Below are 22,701 nucleotides of genomic sequence, written 5' to 3' on the forward strand. Positions count from 1 at the left end.
AGAGAAGAAATGTTCAGTACAGTTGCAGGGCATTTATGTGATAACCTGTAGTTATCACATAAATGCATCATTCCAATCAAAACACACTACAAACGAGGTACTGTGGTTTTCTTTATAATATCGTATTGCATACCAGCAACGATTACAAAGACACAATATTAAAGAAATTATAACTAAAATGTTTAGTCTGGGTAAACAGAGAGTGGTTGGTCAATATATTATGTCAACACTGAGAGTCACTGTTCACACATTTGTGCAGATAAATTATTGTCGAATAATAAAAATAAAAATAGAGTTGCTGTTGCTGTTGCTATAGTATCAAGATATGTTTTCAAAAACCAAGCTGAAAAGAATTAAGTTAAATCAAATGTTTCACATAAAAAAAGCTGTTTCTTCATGAAAAGAAAGAATCATTATTCACTTCAAATCTGGAAATTATACAGGAGCATAAAACATTGAAAACCATTGAATACCACATTCACATATTATCTTAACAGATGACTATGTTTTATGAAGGACTAAATGTGCACAAATAAACACAAATAAATACACCATTGAATAGCAACTTTAATATTTCATTAATAAATGAATTAAAATAACAATTCAATCGTGAATTAATTTAAATACCATTTCAATTAAATGGTTGACGAGATGTTTTGGATATCTTACACGTGTTGAAATAGCTTACATGATTCATTTTTACACGATAGTCTTATTTGTCTTCATTCATAGACATTTTATTTAAAAATGTACTTTATGTCGAACTCTCCCAGCCCACCTTAAAATGTGACGTCATCACGATGCCCCGACTCACTGAGGTCAGCGGAAGTAGATGGAAACAGTCAGGCCAGACTGTCTCCGACAGGCAAAACACTCCTCTCGCAGAGGCACAAAACAAACCTCAGAGGTCTGCGTCTTCAACCCAGACGTCCGAATGGTGTAGCGATAGACCGTAAACCCAAAATGGTACGTATTTCGGAACAGCCGTGGACGACGCTGACCGTGCGGCTGTCACTTTTCGCCGTTCTCCTGCTTGCCGTGTCCCGGTGCGACGCCAGGCTGCACCGGACGCGAAGCATCGCAGCGTCGGAGGAGGAAACCGTGGAAACCTACGACAGATACTACAATTATGTCGAGCTGACCGACCGCCTGCGATCCTTAGCCCAGAAATACCCCCACGTAGCAAACCTGTCCAGTGTCGGGCGGTCCGTGGAGGACAGGGAGCTGTGGGTGATGCGGATCACCAAGGACCCGAGCGGAGACACGCCGGGGAGACCCAAGTTTAAATACGTGGGCAACATGCACGGAGACGAAACCGTGTCCAGGCAGGTGCTGGTCTACCTGGTGGAGCACCTGCTGGCCAATTACGGCGTGGAGCCGCGTGTCACTGAGCTGGTGGACCTGACGGATATTTACATCATGCCCAGCATGAATCCCGACGGCTTCGAGAGGTCGAAGGAGGGGGACTGCAGCGGCGACGCCGGGGGTCGGAACAACGCCGAAGACAAGGACCTGAACAGGAGCTTCCCCGACCAGTACGACGGGAGGACTGTGGATCCGGACACAATACCAGAAGTCGTGGCTGTGATCAAGTGGATCCAGGAGGAAAAGTGAGTTTGTCTGAGCACACGGAAGACAACAGGGTCCCGCTGTGGTGGGTTTTGTTGCCACGGCAACAGGTCAGTGTTGCTGTAAAACACACCAAGGTTATAAATTGTGGAGCTTCTCAACCAAGCCCATTAATTCACAATAGTTCATTATTGTGAGCATTTCTTATCTTCTCGGTAAACTGACAAATGATGTGACATATACACTGTCATACAGAGGGGTACATGACAGGAATGGTGTCCAGTTTTGAAGTTTTTTTGCAAATCAACCTCAAATATAAAAGAAACACACTCAATGCAACATAATCTCAGCCATCAGGACAGCGGATGATATCGCCACAAATCTCTGCTTTGCCTTGTATTGATGAGCCAGGATTCTACAGCCACATATGGCTCTTGGACCATTCTGTAGTGGCTCCCAATTGGGTTGTCATACTAGTGATCTCCGAATGATAATGAAAAATGCTCTCAAAGAAAGTTGAAACATCTTAGCATGTGCACTAAAAACAACTATGAATGCAATGGGATGTAATGTTTACCATCCTAAATTTCTATTAAAACTTTATAAATGCCTCATAAGAAATTAAATTTGCATCACAGCCTTTTTCTATGGCACGCTCCAAAGTAGTATGTTTTAAATGCATTTATATAAAAACATATGGTCTTGAAAGACGGTATTCTAAAATACGGTCCAAAATGTATTCCAGTACAACACAACATGAGATCACATCTGCATTATGTGCATGTCTTGCTCAATGAACCAAACTTTATTTATAAAGCACTTCTGATGCAAGTTCAACCACATCTTAGGAGAAGATGGACAAAATGACGAGACAAAATAAGTAGTAAAGAATTGGTTGGCGGGGGGGGAATTCAAATAGAAACTAAGAATGATTGTTAAAATTAAGTGGAATATAAAGACTGCTTTTACGAATTCAAACCAAAACATGCAAAGTAACAAAAGTATGAAAACATACTCATATGAAAAAGAAATTAAAAGTGTACAAAAAAATAAATCAGATAAGTCAGATAAATTGCCCCTGTGTTATAGTGTCGATTGAGTGATGATGTGTAGAGGCAGCAGTTAGACTTCAATAGTTCAGAGGTTCATCGGGCAGGTTTCATCTTTTCCCAGTACCACTTATCTCTTGACTTTGTTTTGTTTGTACAGCGACTTCAGTAAATCTGTAAAACTCTCCTTGCTGCTGTTTGAATCTGCCATTGTCTAGGTTTGTGCTGTCGGGGAATCTGCATGGCGGCACTGTGGTGGCCAGTTACCCTTTTGATGACTCGGCTTCCCACCAGCGGCAAAACCACTACAGTCCGTCAGCGGACGACGCTCTGTTCCGCCACTTAGCCCTGGTGTACTCCCAGAACCACCCTGTGATGAAGACGGGTCAGCCCTACTGTCCAGATAGCATCGGAGAGACTTTTCAAGATGGCATCACCAATGGGGCACATTGGTACGATGTTCCTGGTAAGAGAAGCATGTTTCATCAATCAAAATGCTGAGTTTCTGTTATTGGGTTGTCATACATCTGTGAAAAACCACAAGCTGTTGATGTAGATCGTAGGAAAAAAACCCAAAATCAAACATAGAACGTATTTTTTCATCATGTCGATGAAAATCCATTGAGATTTTCAGTCCAAGGATGTAGAAGATTGTCTTCCATGGATAATGTCTCATGTGTTTCTACACAACCTCTGGTATTATCTCTGGTATTTGTCCCTGAACAAAAAAAGATTATAGGTTTCCATTATTATATATGTTGGTTTGAATCAAACTCTCATTTTGAACCTTTGTCATTGCTCACTAAATCTTTCGATTTGTCACGGAAGGCTGGCGTGTAAAGTTTCTCTGAATGGTTTTTGTATGGAACCTTCAATTAGTCTATTGTCTTCATAGCACATCAGCTAAACATGGAGAATGTTCAGTGTAATACCCGATTGTTCGCAGTCCATCTAGGTTTTGTACAATTGGTGCTACAACCTGCTTCATCAGCCTATCATCGACATTCTTTTCTGTACCCAAGGTCTTTCAAAATTAGCGTCAACTGATTTTTCTTCCATCATAGATCATTTTCAACAATATCCAAATCTCCAAACCAGGCATTCCTGATTACATTCCAGCCACTGAGTTAAAGTGCTTCACACACCAGTTGTGTACAATTGTGGTGCAGTCACATCATCTTGGCCAAAGCTGGAAAAAGAGAAAAATTGAGCTTAGGTTCACAATTTCCAAATGTCCACAAGAGTCAATTCCTGCATTGTGCAAATCAATTATGAAGAGCAGTGATGAAACGGAGCTTCTGAAGTTCATCAAGTGCCATGTTTGTTCCACAAACAGCTCTTTGGCTTGAGCTATCAGACTTCAAGTAGTCTTTAAAGACCCACTTTTGGAGTGAATGAATTAAATATCACCAATGGACTGCCCATTCCCAGGGAATGTACCAAGGTTCAAAACACACACTGACTGAAGAGATGATTTTCCGTCTTTATGAAACGCAACGAAGCATGTTCAAAAGCTGTAGAAGCTTTTTTTAATCCCCCATCAGCAACACATATTGACCAAAAAGTTGTTTGAAGACAATGCAGTGTGGCCTGGTTTTGAGTTTGCTTCAGGTCCAAATGCCGCAAATTTTGAAACACTTAAGCTTGAAGTGCACTCTTCATTGCGTTTGTCCACTCCAGCCTGTTATTACCTAAATGTTGGAGCAGCAGACAGCTGATTGTGTCTATTTTAAATCCCTCAGGCTGAACCTTTTGTTGACTCTTCCCCAGAATGCATAAACCCTGTCAGAATATTTTTGTTGTTGTTTGCGGCTGACCGTGCTGCAGCTTCTGTCTGACTCACGGCTGACAAATACGGCTTCACTCCATCAACGGAGCACTTTACAACCTTTGCTTTACTCGCTCATCTCATGTGTCTGGAGCGTCTGATTACTGCACGACGCCTACTACATTGTAGCAAATCTGAAGCATCAACAGTTCGTCTTTTAATAGTTACCTCTATTTGCGTACGTTTGCCTTGAACAAATCATAGCTTCAAAGAAGTGACACGTCTCTTGTGCTGTAGTCATTTTTGTATGTGAATACTCTATGAATAGCTGGCCTCTTTTCTGACCAGAAATTCAAAATATATTGGTAAATAAATCTCAAAATAGTTTTTTTTTTTTTTTTTTTATTTGTTAAATAACTCGGAACTTCTGGTACTATAAATTACCAGTATGATGATTTTTCAAAACGTTTATTGGGAGTTTTTTTTTTTTTTTATGTGGGAAATTACGGGGAAAGCAGAAGTGTTCAAATGTTTTATTGTATATCCTCACTTAAGTTTGGAATGTAAACACTGTAACTTAGTTTGGCTAATGGAATTCCTTTGGAATAGGGTTTGTTTCTGTTGCGGCTCATGTTGACCTCGACACTACACTAATGCATGCGACACCATCTGTTTTAAATGCTTCAGTAACCGGAGCTGTAGATTATTACCTCAGCCTTGAGCACACAATCTTCACTCACAGTGTGCCTGGACCTCGCCGTGTTTCTCTCATAAGGAACTAGAAGCACGAGAAGGCTTTAAGAATATTGAACAATTCGTTTTTTTTGTGGTTCCTCAACGAAAACACGCCAGCATTTATAGGTCCACATTGTCAACAAGGCCTATTAATGAAGCTAGAAAGTCACCACAAGGCATGAAAGAGCTGAATAGACAATACTGGGATCTTCTCATGTTCCACTGGACCAAATGTGACTGCTGTAAGTGCGCTAATGGCAGATGATGAAAACATTTCGGACTTTGTGTGGCATAATGAGTGGCCCCGGCAAAGTGCCAGCGCCAGGAGTGAGGAACAGTAGATTTTTTTGTTTGGCAGCCAGAGCTTGAAATAATCTGGAAATAATGATGAAGTGTAACCTGGAAGCCTGGGTCTTGTTTGTTTGGCCGTCTAATTCGGGTGCCCACGAGTTTGATCCAAGGTTTTATGAGCTTCTAACTACAGATTTTTCCTTTTTTTTAAATTATATTCACTTACTTCTAGTTCAGTGTTTTGTTTATTTTCCACTTTTGTTGCTGAATGATCTGACTTTACAAACAACCTTTTATGGATGTAATGATCCAGGACCATGACACAGGAACAGTTCTCCATTGAATCACTGCCTCACAGCTCAAATGTCCTTAATGACACCAATCCCAGTTAAATTGAGCTTACGAAACATAACACTTTAGGCAAGGGTGTTTCGCTACCGTCTTTGGTTGCCCATGGATTAAAAATGTACAAATAGAAATACACGAATCAAAGGAGTGAAATCTTTGGAAATGTTGAAATACAGTAACAAAAAAGCGACAGCAGCAATCTTTCTGTGGATTAGTGGCGCCTCTGTATTAGTAGAGACAGAACAAATTAAGAAATTAATTTCTCAAGTTCTTTCTTTAACTGTTTTAGAAATGTGCAAACATGCCTATGGCCAAATCACAGCGCCATGAATATTTAACACCACAGCCACGAGTGACACGACCGGAAGTATACAAAATATTCCGCCATATTGGAAAACAACTGGTTTTCTCTTCAAGTGCTTACACCATGAACAGCCTCGAAGCCGACAAAAGCGTAGCTGCATACAGTCAATCAGTTTGTGTGTGGCTGGGCCCGTCAGATTTTGAATGCGATGAAAGAACTTCATGTAGAGAAACATAAGAGAAAGTTTCTAATGTATTCAAATTAACATTAGCAAATAAATCTAAATAAAAATGTTGATTTGAGGAGGGGCAACTGGTCATTAGGGGCAGGTGGAGCTGTACCCCACCTGGTGTCATCACAAAGGGCTGCATGCAAGGTGGGTTAATATCTGATGATACAGTACTGATGATACATACAGTGTGTATTGCATTAGTGGGGCTGGCCCCTCTCTCACCATACAGTGTGTATTGCACGCAGTGAAGTGGCAGTGCACATGCTCAGGTTGTGGCTCCATTCATTCAGATCACGTGATTTTGAACTAACGACGTCATTTAGAAGCTCAGAGCTGATTGGCTGGTGCTGATTTGGGCACTGCTTCACAGAGCGGGAGCGAGTCGTCACAAACACCAGCTTGTTCGCAGCGAGAGCGAACAAAAAGTTACGAATCTAAATTAATCAGGTTCATTATTCAATGGATAATTGATTTTATATCTGCTATTTCCAGTGAACAACATTTTCACGGGACCAGTGCCTATATGGTTGTCATAATGTGGTAAAAAAAGTTGTGCACCCACTATACTTTGGAATTCAGTGGCGTTCTTACACCTGAAATAAAGTGCTTAAAGATCTTTATTGGAACATAGTGTTTGCCATTCTACTTATTACGTACAATGAAAAGGCTCTATAACACAATTTAATATGAGAAATTAAGGCTTCCGTTTCAAGTGGTAACACCTGCCTAGAGACACGAGTACTACACGTGTGGTGTTCCCTAAGAATGTGTCTTGTAAATACTTGAACATCCTTAAGTAAATAAAACCGAGATCTGCTACTGTATTGTGTCAGGGCTGATGAGGCGTGTGAGTGTGTTCAGAGCTCATGTCACCATATTGCTTCACTGCCTGACTCAGTCACATGATGCTTATACTGTGTGAAATCATTAGTTCTGATGATCATTTGAAGGGTTTGGCCGGAGGCAGAGTACATCTGTTGTGCGGTTTCATGGACGCTCTTTCACCAGCTCTGACTTTAACTCTGCTGCCTGAGCGGCGGTTTCCTGCTGAGTTTAGGGTGTGCCGCTGGATCCGGCACTTGAACAGGATATTTAAGGTTGAGGTTCCTGTATTCTCTGTTTATTTTTCAGACTCTTTGTACATGAGGGATGTTTAATTTATGAGGACAGTGGCACGTGATTCAGTTTAAACTTCTTAAAGCCACTGAGAGCTCCAGGCAAAGCTTGGTATCCTTGACGTGACGTTCAAACTGGATGCAAGTGTCCACACACTTTGCAATTAAATGCAAATCTTGTGTTATTTGCTCATAGTTAACAAGTGAGTTATTTCCAGTGTAATGTTTGGGTTGGCCTGGCACCCTGCTGTCTCCACTGGCACCTCAGAGCTTAAAGTCATGAGGGAATTTCCCCCAACCCAGCCGTTTTCACATCTAACATCAGTGTCTGCAGTCCTCTGCTCATGTGTGCAACCATTAGTTTATGATTGATAAATTACTCTATGGCCAACATGTTGGAAAGTGTGTCGGGAAAATGTCGAATGATTTCATGATGCAGTTCAGACAGAATGAAGAAGAAAATTATTATTCTTTTGAACTGCTCTGGAAATAAAGGAGAAAGTAAAATGTGTAGTTGTGAATGTTTAAGCGTAATTTATTCAAATGAAATAAACATCGGGTCATACAGGGATTTTGCTTCAGAAAGTGATTTTTTTTTTAATAGGAGTTACAAACATTAAGAATTATTGTGTGAAATCTGGTATTATTCTTTTTTTGTTTGTTTTTGTTCAGGGATTGTAAACTTGCTTGAACCTGAACTGAGAAGTTTCAAAACGTTCCTGATGATTACCACGATCTTATCAGTTCTCCTGTCTTGGCCTTTTCCTGCTTCCGTCAAATGACCTATAATCAGAAAGTCACTGGCCAAAGTTTCAAGCTGCCGTTGCTTGACCGGGAATGACCGTGCGAGTATTTTGGTATGTCTGCTCTCGAAGTTTAAGCCTTTACCACAACCCAGTTTGCAGTGGTTTTTTAAATTTTTTTATTTATGTATTTTTATTCCAGATTGTAATGTTGTTGTTTTTTTTAACTGTCCTTGTGATTTGAAATAGGTTAGTGATATGACCTTCAGGCTAATGCATTTACCAGCTGTGTTGTTTGGCAGTTTACGGCTGAATATAGTGTAATCATGTGGTGTGTAAGATGAATAAGTCAAATGTGTGTCTTAAGATAACTTTTTTTTTATCTCGTATTGTGGTTTCTGCCTTCCTCATTGAGAGAGATGTGACACCGTTGCCTTGCTGAAGTTATTTTCCGTGTTGTGTGAGCTCTTTGACATGTTTTAAAAAAAGAAAAAAGAAAAAGAGGAAACGGTCCCAGTGGGCGCTCGGCAAGCGGTCATAGCAACCCTCCGTCCAGGGAGCCTCTGACTGCCTGCTGTTGTTCTGCAGGGATGGCCAGCTGGACAGCCTGTGTGCTGCTGTTTGCCTTGCTGGTGGGTTAGATGGCTGGCAAACGGCAGATGTCATGGCTTAATGCCACACCAAACACTCTGTTTAAACCACGGCCCCGAGAGGACAAAGACAGGCTCAAGTCTTTCCACATAGTTTGCCTCTCTGCTTATTAACTGATCAGGCACCAGAAGCCTCCAACTGAAAAGCTTTTGTTTTTCGACATGCTTTATACACATCAAGGTTTTGATTATTATACCAAATTAATTGCTTTTTTTTTTTTTTTTTTCTTTCTAAACCTTTTTTTCTCTGCTCTGTTTCTTGAACTGGTGGACTGTATTCAGGTGGGATGCAGGACTATAACTACCTCCATGGAAACTGCCTGGAAATCACCATGGAGCTGAGCTGCTGCAAGTACCCTCCTGCTTCTGAGCTCCATAATGAATGGGATCTGAACAGGGAGTCCCTGCTGGCCTACATGGAAAAGGTAGCACCTATAATTAAGATCGTGTTGAGAAACAGCAACATGTTTTTTTACGTGTGTTCTGGATGTCTTGCCATGAACAAAGCCTGCCTCAGTCCTCTGATCTTCAAGCTTGCAATTCCACCTTCACTCAGGTGCACATCGGTGTTTGGGGCTTTGTGAAAGATGCAGTCAGTGGCGCCGCCCTCAGTGACGTCAGTATTGTGGTGCAAGGAATTCAACACAATCTGACCACAGGGAAGTATGGCGACTACTACCGCCTTCTGCTGCCAGGAACTTACAACATCACAGCCATGGCCCCAGGGTGAGAAATATGATTAACTATACTTCATGTATTCTTTTTAACTAGCAGAGGTTATTCATCCAAAAAAAATAACACACGAGAATATGATTAGACCTTAAATTCCGTTGCAGTGGCCCATGATGAACGGGTTTTATGTTTGTTGCCTTTGCTTTTACTTCTCATTGAGTCTCTGGTTAACTTTTTTTTCAAAGGAGGCTAAAGTAAAGATATTGTTGGTGTCGAACTCGAAGTGGAATTGTTTTCTTTTTGCTCGCAGGTACACTTCAGTGACGGCCTTCAGTGTGCAGGTCACGGAGGGCAATGCCGGTAAACTCAACTTCACCCTGCCCCCTGCGGTTGGAGGGACTGAAGGTGGCATCACTGTTCCAAATACAACTTCAGATATCCCCAGCAGAAAGTCGCCTCACGTCGCCCAGACTCCGTCAGCGTTCTCTGAGGAGAACAGGAGCAGTCCCACATTGTCTCCGCCTGCGCAGCCCATCCAGCCGCAGGAATTCCGTCACCACAACTTTGCCGACATGGAGCTATTTCTGCGCAAGTACAGCAGTGAATTCCCCGCGATTACCCATCTCTACCAAATTGGCCACTCCGTGAAAGAGCGTGAGCTCTATGTGATGGTCATCTCTGACAACCCTGAGGTTCACGAGCATGGTATGTCTGAGTGGGACGTGGTCATCATGCAAAGTTTTCACGCGTAATGAAGAACATGCGTCACGCTAACTTAAAAAAAAGTCGGGAGTACTTTCTTTAATTGTCTGTTTCGCTCCTGATTCCCTGCCAGGTGAGCCCGAGTTTAAGTATGTGGCTAACATGCACGGCAATGAGGTGGTGGGTCGAGAGATGTTGCTCAACCTCATTGAGTACCTGTGCCGTAACTATGGCACTGATAAGGAGGTCACGCGTCTCGTCAACAACACCCGCATTCACATCATGCCCTCCATGAACCCTGACGGTTATGAGGTTTCCATAGAAGGTAAGAAGAAGAAAGACAAGCAGTGAATAACAAAGTGACACCATCTGGAAACTCTTAAAAGATCACATTATGGGATATTTTTCACAAGTTACAAGTGCTCGACTTGAAAAGTAGAGTTTGCTAAACAAATATGTCACACAAACGCTTTTAAACAGGTCTGTTGAATCCAGGTTTGTGAAGGTCCACAATCCTGCATCCGTATCCTCTAATATACCTCATTTCAAATAGCAGCTTGTTATCAGGCTCTCTGCTTAGTTTTGTAATTACTTTAATGAAGTTCTGATAAAACAACAAGATATTTAAAAAAAAATCTTTGACAGTTAGCAATCGGGACATTTCTGTTTTAGGGTGTCTAAAAATTGAATGTTTTTGAGCTTAAACATAATTTTATAATTTTGTCTTTTCAGGGAATGTTACACAGTACCAACTGCTATGAAATTTGCAGCCATTTTAAGTAAAACAAGGCTGAAAGCCAGTTCGACTGCATTCCTGTGTGGGAAAAAACTTAAAAAAATCTCAGACACATTCAAGTTGACGGAGATATGTTTCCAAATGCAGCATTAAATTGGATGTATTTACATTTGTGAAGCAATTTTAGTGTGTAACATGAGGTTATCTGTTTACAGACATCAAATACAGTTGTGAATGTTATATTTTCATTTGTGTAACTTGAGACCGAAACCGTCAGAAAAGATTCTGTCTGGTGAGCTTTAAAGGCTTCAGTGTTGGGGAACAGGTCAAGGTTAAGTGACTGGTGCATTTTGTAAGCTTTTATGTTGATGTATGTACAATATTGGAAAAAAAATGTGGGATACATTTGACATAAATGTAGTTGTATTTGGAAAACAATAAGCCCTGTATCCTTTTTTTCTCTCTCCTGTACTTTGTGATGGTCTTCAAGCACTGCTGTTACAATGCTTGCTCTGTGTAACGGAAGGAGCAGCTGTTCCACATCTTGTGACCTGTTACGATGGCATTTCTGCTTGCTTATTGTGGGTTATACATACCTACACCTCTTTTCCAAGATTTTTGGAAATGCGTTTCTCTATTTCATGGAGCCTTCAGCTGCCGCTGACAGTATTGTGGGGGGAGGTGGAGCTGCTGTCTCGATATACAGTTTGTCCTCGAGCGAGGGAATCCTTTGGTTGCACATGAAGGAAAACTCATCATCTTGTCTCTCCTTACAGGTGACATAGTGAGCTATGTCGGCCGCAACAACAGCAACAACTTTGACCTGAATCGTAACTTCCCAGACCAGTTTGTCACCATCACAGATCCCAGACAGCCGGAGACTCTCGCAGTCATGAACTGGCTGAAAAGCGTCCCTTTTGTCCTGTCAGCCAATCTCCATGGAGGCATGTCTTTAAGCTTTTACACGATGCTTTATCTGCCTTTTTGTGTTAAACTTTCTTAATGTGGCTTACAGTTTAAAATATTATGTATGCTTTAACATTAAAGTTGAATTTTCAGAGAGAGAGAGAGAGAAAGAAGAAAGATCTTTTAAGGTCTTTTAAAAACACGAACATTCTCTGCAGTCCTCGGGCTCTCCGACAGGCTGTTCCATAAACAATTGTGGATGATTAAGAGGCCGCCGTCGGAGGACCTGAGGAGTCGCCACGGTTCATAAGATAAAAGTAAATCTGCAAGAGAAGAAGGTGCAAGATTGAAACCTTTAAATACAATTAAAAGAACCTTGAAATGAAATTATGAAGGTCATCAATTAGCTCAGTTCCTCGATGATATCTCCAAGTGGAAGCATATGTCATTTAAAACGTATTGGGCCGAAAATTGAGCCTTGGGGCACACCATCTTTGATATCATGAATGGGCATGTTACAGTCAGCATTAGAAATAATTTCAAGTTCTGTATATTCATATGTTATAGACTTTTTTTTTTGTCTTATCTATGTGTTTTGGTTTTCAGGTTCCTTGGTGGTCAACTACCCCTACGATGATGATAGAGAGGGGATAAGTCATTATAGCAAGTGTCCCGATGACAAGGTCTTTCAGCAGTTGGCCCGAGCTTACTCGGAGGTAAAGTGACATTGTGATATCTATTTTAGGTAGAAATAATGTCCAGTTGTGGGATTATGTACTTTACTCGGGGAGTGTTTATTGAATCTACATGGTTATTTTTGTAAATCTGATCTCTGACGTCTGAAAAACTGCCTCGACAACAGCGCTCATTGTTTGGTTGTTCCATGTGTGCGCAGGAGAACAGCCTGATGCACAAAGGACACCCCTGTGCAGAGCTGTACCCTAGTGAATACTTTGAGGATGGCATCACCAACGGTGCCCAGTGGTACACTGTTCCTGGTATGGCCCTCACCTTTCGTGCTTTGTCACTTCAGCCAAAACACTCTGTTCTTATTTAGATTTTCACTGCATGCACATTGTCTTTCGATGTGTTGATATTAAGTATTTCTCAGACCTCTTTTACCAATTCAATGAAGGGTGAAAACACATCTTAGTAAAGTGATATTAACAATGGTTATTAGTGCCAAGTGTAATGACATTTTCTGTGAGTTTTATATAGTGGGAGAAACCCCAAGTATCTCACAAAATCCTACACACATACAGGAAGAACATGTAAACTCCGCACAGAATGACTCCCAACCTCAACCTGTAGTCTGATTAAAACCAGATGTGAATATGACATAGGCAATTTAAAACAGATCAAAAGATAAAATTACACTGAAAACACAAATGGAGAGGAAAGGGGATAACAAAACTTGAGAAGTAATGGTCCGAGAGAGGAACAAGTTATTGTCCATCTTTGTGCTGTTCTGTCCAAGTCAGGGTTGTTGCGGCAGTTAGCTTATTGTTTAATAAAGGCTAAGTTGCTGAGGGGGTTTGCGTAAACAGCGAGCAGATTATTGTTGGATTTGACTACAATTCCAAACATCATTCCAAATGATTGGCCATTAGTGTCACTACAACCCTGACTGTTGAACATTAGTGGTTTGACAAGCATATTTACAGTCATCAACTTTCTACACTGTGGCTTTCGTCGGATTCCTTCAACCTGTCTGATGTCCAGGTGGCATGCAGGACTGGAACTACTTGAACACCAACTGCTTTGAAGTGACCATCGAGCTGGGCTGTGTCAAGTTCCCCAAAGCTGAAGAGCTGCCGCAGTTCTGGGAGCAAAACCGACGAGCTCTGCTTCAGTTTATGAACCAGGTGACAAACACATTCTCTTCAGTTTTCCACTTACCTTCGAGGCAGCCTACAAAAATACGCCAACTATTTTTGGCCGTGTTCTTTGTCTCTTTAGGTTCACATGGGAGTGAAAGGCACAGTGTCTGACATCAGGGACGGTAAAGGAATTCCCAATGCCACCATCAGTGTGGACGGAATCGACCACAACATCACCACGGCTTCGAGCGGAGACTACTGGAGACTGTTGATCCCTGGGACTTATTCCATCACTGCCGCTGCCGACGGGTAACATTTTTAATTCAGAAGAGCTGACAATGGGCTTGACATGTCTTGTGTATGCTCATCATCCCCATGCGCCGTCTTCCAGGTACACCCCTGTGACAACCTACGCCACGGTTTCTAAAGATCGAGCAGAGGTGGTGGACTTCAGGCTGACTCGTTTGCACTCGGACAGTCACGGCCAGTCTCCCGATGGACCTCAGGCCACACAGAATCCATCTGAGAGAGAGTTTGAAAGTTTGATCAAGGAGCTGTCACTGGGTCAAGGTCTGGAGGACTTGGTCAGGAGCACAGCCACAGAGAGCAACTTACACTACAGACGCTCCAAAGACCTTTCTGCTTTTCTTCGAGGCCTCACACTCAACTTTCCAAAATTTACATTTTTGCACAGGTAGGTTGCTTTTGGATTTGAGCACATCAACCTATTTTGACACCATGTTAATCTTTGCTGTTGAAAGATTTTCTGTTAGAAAATTGTACAACTGTATTTTTTGTTTTCTGTATCTTTTTTTATAATTTAGCTTAGGCCAAAGTGTGGAGTTCCGAAACATTTGGGCTTTGGAAATCTCCAACAACCCAGGAGAAGTCGACCCATCAGAGCCAAAGATCCGCTTCGTCGCTGGGATCCATGGGAACGCCCCCGTGGGAACAGCACTGCTGCTGGAGTTTGCAGCCTTCTTGTGCATCAACTATGGCAAGAACCCAGCAATCACCAGGGTGAGCTTCAAAGCTTCTTTTATTTTATTTTTTTAAAATCTTGGGTAGATTGTATCACACAATCTTTCTGTGGCCTCAGCAACTGAGAGAAATACTGTCATTTATTATTATTTTTATTATTATTTTTATTATTTTTTTTTATTATTATTATTATTATTATTATTATTATTATTATTATTATTATTATTATTATTATTATTATTATTATTATCTCATGACAGTGGAGGAATTAAATTATAGAGGCATTTTTTATCATTCACATAACAAAATATAAAGTGAATTCACAGATTAAAATTCTGTGTTTTCTCCTTGCTATCCAGACAGCATAATTATATATTAAATACCCTTGCGCTGACTGTAGAAACTGTGAGGAGGTGGTTCTTAATGTCTTGGAGAATGAATCACAGACCTCCTGAGGGTTCTGGCTTAATGAAATCCCGTGGTTTCTTGTAAACACAAACAGACTCCGCCCTGTTGGTAAACCCTCTATAGGGGCCCCACACAATCACTCCCAGGATCCTCTGTTCTTTAAACTAATGACTGGTAAAGATAACAATGGCTGTATGTTTGCGGTTGGTGTCCTCTGCTCTGAAGGACCACTTGTCTTGTCACGTGCACTTGCAGATTTCCTTATTTTGAGATTGGTTCCTAGCATACTAGAAAGCTATCTAGTTTTTATGGTAAGCACTCAAGCAAATGGGCATTTCTGTTCACGCATAGCATTAAGATTTTGAACAGATACAGTAAATAGTTCTGGCTTGTAATAAACATTTTCCTCTAATTCCCCCTTCTGTAGCTGATCAACAAGACTCAGATCTTCATCGTGCCTTCTGTGAACCCTGATGGGCTTGAGCAGGCCATTGAGAAGCAGTGCACTTCCACACAGGGCTTAACCAATTTCAACGCCAGAGATCTGGACAGAGACTTCTTCGGTTAGTACTGCGAATCTCTATTTAACGGATATGAAATACAAACACAAAATGGATCTATTCAGGATTTGATTTGAATATATAGCATCATGTATGTCTAAGGCTGCTCCAAAACCTCTGGCTTCTGCCTCGCTGCTTTTTCTGCTTCTATAGGTAATGCATCACAGCGGAAGGAGGAGGCCCAGCCAGAGACCAGAGCAATGATGAACTTTATCCTGAATAAGCATTTCACCCTGTCTGTTGCCCTGGATGGAGGCTCCCTTGTTGCTACCTATCCTTATGACAAGCCTGTGCAGACTGGTAATACCACTGTGTAGAAAGCAGAGCTATTTTTAGACCTGTTTTTTTTTTTTTTTAGATCACTATTTGTAGTATATGCTGTTTGAGATCAGTAAACAGAGATTATATTTGTGTCTGTAGGCTCATACGTCCTGTCGAAAAAATGCTTATTGGTGTTAGATAAATCACTGGTTTCTGCATTGAAATATAGTTTTTGACTTGTTCTGTAAAAATACACAACACAACAAAAAAACTGAACCGTTGAGACTTGTTGCGGTCATTTAGATTTATTTAATCGTGTCACATCTCCAGATGCTTCTACTAATGAGGGAACGCTTTCCAGCAAAACTTCAGATATTTTCCTCAGAGGTCACAGGAAACTTGACAAAGTTTTACATGCCTAATTCCAGATTTTGTGCTTGTATTACTCAATTTGTTCATTTTATATCTGTGTTTTTAACACTGCCATGCCAGTAATTTCATTTTTGACATGACATGACATGTATTCAATTACAAAGAAGTCATCTTGAAACTCAGAGTTTATAAGAACTTGTTCACTTGTTAACATATCAAGGTTACTTTTTATGCAGGTATGTATTGAGTTATTTTTCTTTTTCCTTTTTCCAGTTGCTAATGAACGGACATTGAAACATTTGGCAACCATGTACGCCAACAACCACCCCAAGATGCACCTCGGGGACACTGGATGTTCCAACAATGGAAATGGTGGACAGAGTATGTTCATTCAATATTTGTTTTTTTTCCACATTAGATATTACTCATGAAAACTATGACAGTGGTTAATTTTTTATTTTGGAACACAGTGGGCAATATCCCAGATGGAGTCATGAGGGCAGCAGAGAGACAAAGTCACATGGGCAGCATGAAGGTGAGTCTTTGTAAACACTCACACACTTCCACGTTGTAGTATTTGTGTCTTTCTGACTTTTATTTTTGTATAATGTTTTAACCATCTGATTATTTAAGAATTTCAACTGGTTAACGATGTTTGTTCCTTGTCCTTCTAGGACTTCAGCATGGATTTTGGCCACTGTCCAGAAATCACAGTGTACACTGGCTGCTGCCTGTTCCCCCCTACCGAGCAGCTGGCCACACTCTGGGCCGAGAACAAGAAGTCTCTCCTGAGCATGCTGGTGGAGGTAGGACACAAGATTTTCTCAGCAAAACATGCAAATGTCCAAATTGCATGTAGAGATAAACCGTATATAGTACTCTTTGGGAGTTACCCCAACACACAGGCTTCATTTTCCCTCTTTTGAATCTCCACCCAGGTCCATAAAGGGGTGCGAGGTGTGGTGAGAGACAAGAGTGGAAAACCAATCGCCGGGGCCATCATTGTACTCGGTGAAGGAGTGGAGGTTTTAACAACAGAAGGCGGCTATTTCCACGCACTCCTGGCTCCTGGCAACCACAATATTCGAGCTTTAGCTGATGGTTACCAGCAACAACATCAAAAGGTACAGTTATATACTGTTTATTGAGGAAACTACGGGCTGTGGTCGCCCTCTAAGATCATCTGAACCCCTGTTTTAATTCCTCATGGAGTGACATAAGGATGGAAGATGCATTTTGTTATCCTCAGAATTTTTTGCCCGAGTCATATTAAAGCTTTTGGAAAAGAAAAATCATATTTCAGTCATTTCAACCAACAAATGATTGAAACTATGCTTGTTTTAGGTTAAACATTTTAATTTTTGAAGCAGGCATTAGAATGTACAAGATTGTATGTGATAGCAGTCAACATCAAATGTAATGGTCCTTAAGGTCCATTTTTAGTTTGTTATGGTTTGAATATTCAGTGTAACAAAAGTCAAGTCTGGAATTTAGTTTTTGGAACTTCAAGTTAGAGAAACTCTGGCCTGGTTTTTACAAGAAGCACGTTATTGTTTGTGTGCTTATTATACACACACACAGAGCACAGCAATCCTGTAGTTGATGCAAACTACAAAACCTAATGGATTGAGACTATATTCCCCAATTTAAAATGTACTTGACAGTTCATAGCTTATTATTTCTTCCCTATCAATTTGGCAGCAACAGAGAAACATAATTTTCAGCCAAACTTCAAACATTTAAAAGACTTAAACTATTTAAAATATGGTGAACAACCCACATCAGGAAGTCAAATAAAAAAAATAAAAAAAATAAAGTGCTGATAAAGAACTGGATAATCATGTTGAAGGAAATGCAGGGGTCATCGGTTGACGTCTATGTGAGGTGTGGGACGAAGCACACAGAACCTCTCCGTCACTTCCACTTTTCCATTTGACTGCACGAACTCTTGAAACAGCGGGTAGGCCACCTCTCGAAACACACGTTCTTTGATGACTCGGCCCAGCTTCAGGCTGTAGGCTGCGGGTTTCCCGCGAGGAGAGAAGAGCAGAGGATCCACAACTAGGTGGTACGTCTGCTGGTACTGTGCCACTGTGAACCCGTGGATCAGTAGAGGAGTGCTGGAGGTGGTCTGCGCAGTGCTGGAGGTGGTCTCTGCAGTGCTGGAGGTGGTCTGCGCAGTGCTGGAGGTGGTCTCTGCAGTGCTGGAGGTCGCCTCGGTGTCGGACCTGCTGCTGCATGATGGACTGAGATCTGGGATAACGGCAGCATTTCTTATATATCTGTCATCCAGAGGCTTCTGACAGTCCGTTTCTGTCTGTTCAGAAACATGGTCCAAAACATAATTTGAAGCCGGCATGAATTTCCTCCTTTTGGTCGACTCTCCATACTTCTTAGGGCATCGAACATTCTGCCTGAGCTCATAAGGACGCATCTCATACCTCTGGAAGTAAAAGCTCCATTAGACTTGGTGTATTCAGAAAACATCATTTCAATCTCTGCTGGTCCTGGAAAACAGAATGAAGAGGTACACTTACCCTGTAGCTGCAAAGCTTGAGGTGTATTTTCAGGCCCCACATCACTTATTAGAGTTTGAGATCCTTATTTCCAGGTTTCTGAACGGTGCGCTCCCATTTTAACACACTGCACCTAAATACTCAGGCAGGTTACTGAAGCCTATGTTTCAGATTCCTGCGATTTCGATCTCATCTCTGTAATTTGGCAAATCATTTTAGCCAGCACTATTTCAGACGAGCAAGACATTCTGACCAGATCACACTAAGCAGCCCCACCTGCCACACCGGAGACTTGCTAATAAGGTAATTAACCACTTCCCTTGTGTGAAGAGCCCCAGCAGACAGGGAAAACAAATTCAGACAGACTCAAAGATCTGGTACTTCTTCACTTTTTTGTTGTTGCATTTTGTTCATCATTTCAAAATCAAGCTGGCCAGGGGGGGGGTGAAAATTGAAACATGTTTTTAGGAACTTCAAAAGTAAAGTGTTGCTTATACGTTTGACACACATTCATGTTGAGAGGAAGTTGAAACGTACTCGTTGGAGTTTAAAGTGTTTCGTGCTGCCTTGCAGGTAGCGGTGTCTTCCTATGAAGCGGCGAGCTCAATCATCATTGAGTTTGACATGGACAACAGCATCCTGGGCCTCCCCAGAGAGTTTGTGGTGGCCAGTGCAGGTAAGGGTTTCACCCAGGAGCCTCTTTGTCACTGACTGCACAGGAAACACATTAGTTTGCTCACACTTCTTTGACTATTGCAGCTTTAGTTTATCTATTAGTGTTGGCAAAGCTCTAATGTGGTCATTAGTCCATTTTATGATCAATGCAAATCTTGAAGTGGTAAGTTGTGATGTTTTTGCGTCTTTTCTCAGGTTCCTCTTAAGTTGTTGCATTTAGTGCACAAGTTTTCAAATTGTGTCAACACTTCTCGACAAACAGTTTGTGCCAATTAGATGCTTTCATTTAAAAATCTTTACATATGGTCGGTAACTATTACTGTTACCGTTTGACATGATGATAATTCCAGTTAAAATCAAGTCTTTGAAGTTTTATAATGACTTCTGGGAACTTGAAAGACCAAGTCATTCTGGGAAAAATCATCTTCTGCAACCTCCTGAAACTCTGGCTTGTCTGTGTCAATATTGTGTCAATGTCGTTCATATATTGTTTTCCTTCCTATCCTTGGTCTGTGTGCATGACGGCAGAAAGCCTCAGCTCTGCATTTCTTTGTTTCCCGTCAGCGGCCTCCATGACGGCCCTGGTGGTGACGGCGTGCATCATCTGGTGCGTATGCGCAGCAAAGTCTAACCGGCAAAAAGACGGCTTTCACCGCTTGCGGCAGCACCGCGACGATTACGAAGACGAGATCCGGCTCACCTCCATGGGCTCCAAGAAATCGCTGCTCGCCCACGAGTTTCAGGATGAGAGCGAAAGCGACGAAGAGACTCTGTATGCCAACAAGATCTGAGACGTTAAAAGCCGTGTGGCTGTTGACTCAGTGTTTTAGTTTAAAACGCCCTCACAATTCCAATCCTCTGGCAAGAAGGAGCCGGTTGAACATCTGAGCAGCTTCACTATTTAAGACCAACATAAAAGTGACAAAGACACTTTTTTGAACTCGGAATAACCTTCTGGTTTCTTGACTAAAGAGCTTTTTTTTCTGTCTGCTTGGCTGGTTGAGCAGACTGGGAGAAAAAAAAACCCAACATCAAAAAAATGCAATAAAGAGCGCAAGGAAAGGGGTTCGTTAGTCCACTGTTGTGCTTGCTCATAATTCTATAGCTGTTTTATTTTTTCCTTTCCGAGCCATTTACTGAAACTTCTTTAGACCACTATTTGTCCAGTGCTGCTGAGACGTCCATCCAATACATCCAAAGGATCTCCTCGTCAATGGATGTGGAAGTGTTTTTCTCCCACAGTCTCGTACTTTAATAAATCATCACCACGCTTTTATTTCCGTTTCTTGATCCAACAAAGCATCATTACACTGAAGTGTCAGAGCCTTTGGGAGAAGGAATCCAGTGCCTTGGCTACAATAAGTGTTACAGGCCCTGGGCTTTAACTTGTAACAGAGAGCAACGTAGTAGATTAGGAAGTACTCGGTCCATCGTGGAGTTCGATCCGTCCAATACTCAGGTGCATGAAAGGAGAGAAATGAGGACTGTTGCTGCTGCACAGATTCTCGCCTGGCTATTCTGGGCTCAGTAGTTGATGGTGAGATTTTGCAGATGCTCAGTTGTAGGACAAACTAATGGGAGAATCTGTTTCCGTGGAAAGTGCTCTGATATATGCTTGGAAGTTCTGTGCACTAACTGCACGGCAGGGATTGTCCCATATCATTGGCGATGAGGGGAAACACCCCCCCCCCCCACCCACCCCCCCCTCTCTCAAAAAGGTTAATAATGCAAAGAATGTAGGTTCGTTTTGAAATCTGTTGTGGGAAATTACTGCCGACTTTCATGGATGTCACATTGAACCTGTACTCACTGGGTTTGATCACGCATGTGATTTTCTTTTCACCATTTGTGTAATCCCTCCCTTTCTGAATCATTTTGCTCTTATCTAAATATTTTAGTTGTTTTGCAAACTGGATTTTGGATTACAAATATGTCAATAAATGGTCAAAGTCGAGCAGACGATGTCAGAGCCACTCGTATGTATATGTTGTAAAAGTCCAGGGCAAATAAATGCAGATTGTCGTTCTTTCTTGTAAAGAAAAAAGAACCCATGCAGTGAAGGATGTGGTCTGCTTGACTGTGTTGTATATTGCTTGTGTGAAGTGACAGTGCAGTGAGTTTCATGCAAGTGCATTAAAATAAATTAGAATAAAATGTGCATTTTTTTTTTTTTTTTTTTTTAATTATTTCTCAATCACTTCAAAAGATGATGAAATCTTTCAAGCCTTCTCTGATTATCATTTTAGCTGATAAATTATGAAATAGGTGCAGGATATCAAATCTTTACAGTATTTCATGTATCCATTTTTTTAAACCTATTTTGAAACTGTCATAATTGCAGTTAAAATTGAAACATACATACGCACACATAAAACTTTAGTTATCAGTGTAGAAATAACTGTTTCCAGTCAAATCTAATTTATTGAGATGCGCCTGTGATTTCATTTGTATGAAATGTTTTCAAAATGCTTTGTGCGTTTATGTGCAAAGTGTTACAATAGAGCAAGCAATCATGATTCACTAACCATGAGCCCAGAAAAACCAAATCGATACCTGAATTAAATTGTATTTAATTTCTAACAACCATGTTGACTTTCCCTGAATGGTTTCTCATCATCGCCGGAGACCGTTCATCAGTCACGTGTCCACTCTGCATGGTTCTCACTACTGAAGCAATACACTCTCGCCCTCGTTTTTCAGCGACTTTCATCAGAGATTTGTCTTTTGTATATTATTTTTCCTATCCTATGTTTGTGAACGTGTGCGTATGAATTTTGAAAGTTGTGTGCGTCGCAACGCAGTGTTGGTGTGAAGATTTTTTTAATGAACTGGAATCTGCTGTAAATAATGTTTACGGATTGTAAAGTTGGCAAATATTCATGTTTCATGAATCTATGCGCAGATAAATACATCTGAAACTCAGTGCTGTCACAAAGTGCTGCCCTGCACCAAAAAAACAACAAAACACAAATAAAGAATCTCACAAGATGTCTTGCTTTTGATCTGGTTTTTTTGGGGGGGGGGTGGGTTAACATAACGTTCATGCTCATTAAATCATCCAGTGAGCTGTTGTGTCCTTTAGAACGATGTATTAGGATAGGAATGACTCAGAACAAGATTTGCAGTCGCCCTTCAGGCCATGTGGAGCCTGACAGTGTCAGCAGAAGCCTCCAACAGCAGAACAGAGCCTCAAACAGTCTATCTTTGACAACATCTTTTGTTTTAGCTTCATCATTGGGATTTTTATTACAGTTCCAGAAGCTGATCTGGAGTTTAACACAGGTGTCA

At 41.3% G+C, this 22,701-nt stretch overlaps 1 protein-coding gene across 1 annotated transcript; it reads left to right on the forward strand.

Moving 5' to 3' along the window:
* Window positions 1–948: 948 nt before the first annotated feature.
* cpda (carboxypeptidase D, a) lies at window positions 949–22,391 on the forward strand. The gene is made up of 21 exons (XM_080512874.1): window positions 949–1,610; window positions 2,837–3,084; window positions 9,087–9,229; window positions 9,361–9,530; window positions 9,787–10,181; window positions 10,312–10,503; window positions 11,691–11,858; window positions 12,427–12,536; window positions 12,716–12,818; window positions 13,543–13,685; window positions 13,780–13,949; window positions 14,032–14,334; window positions 14,465–14,660; window positions 15,457–15,592; window positions 15,743–15,889; window positions 16,496–16,603; window positions 16,693–16,757; window positions 16,897–17,028; window positions 17,161–17,346; window positions 19,312–19,414; window positions 19,978–22,391. Exons 1-21 carry the CDS (start codon window positions 964–966, stop codon window positions 20,202–20,204), a joined length of 4,092 nt encoding a protein of 1,363 aa, XP_080369000.1. The 5' UTR covers window positions 949–963; the 3' UTR covers window positions 20,205–22,391.
* Window positions 22,392–22,701: the final 310 nt, after the last annotated feature.

Source organism: Blennius ocellaris, assembly GCF_963422515.1.
Source record: "Blennius ocellaris genome assembly, chromosome: 2".
Lineage (NCBI taxonomy): Eukaryota > Metazoa > Chordata > Actinopteri > Blenniiformes > Blenniidae > Blennius > Blennius ocellaris.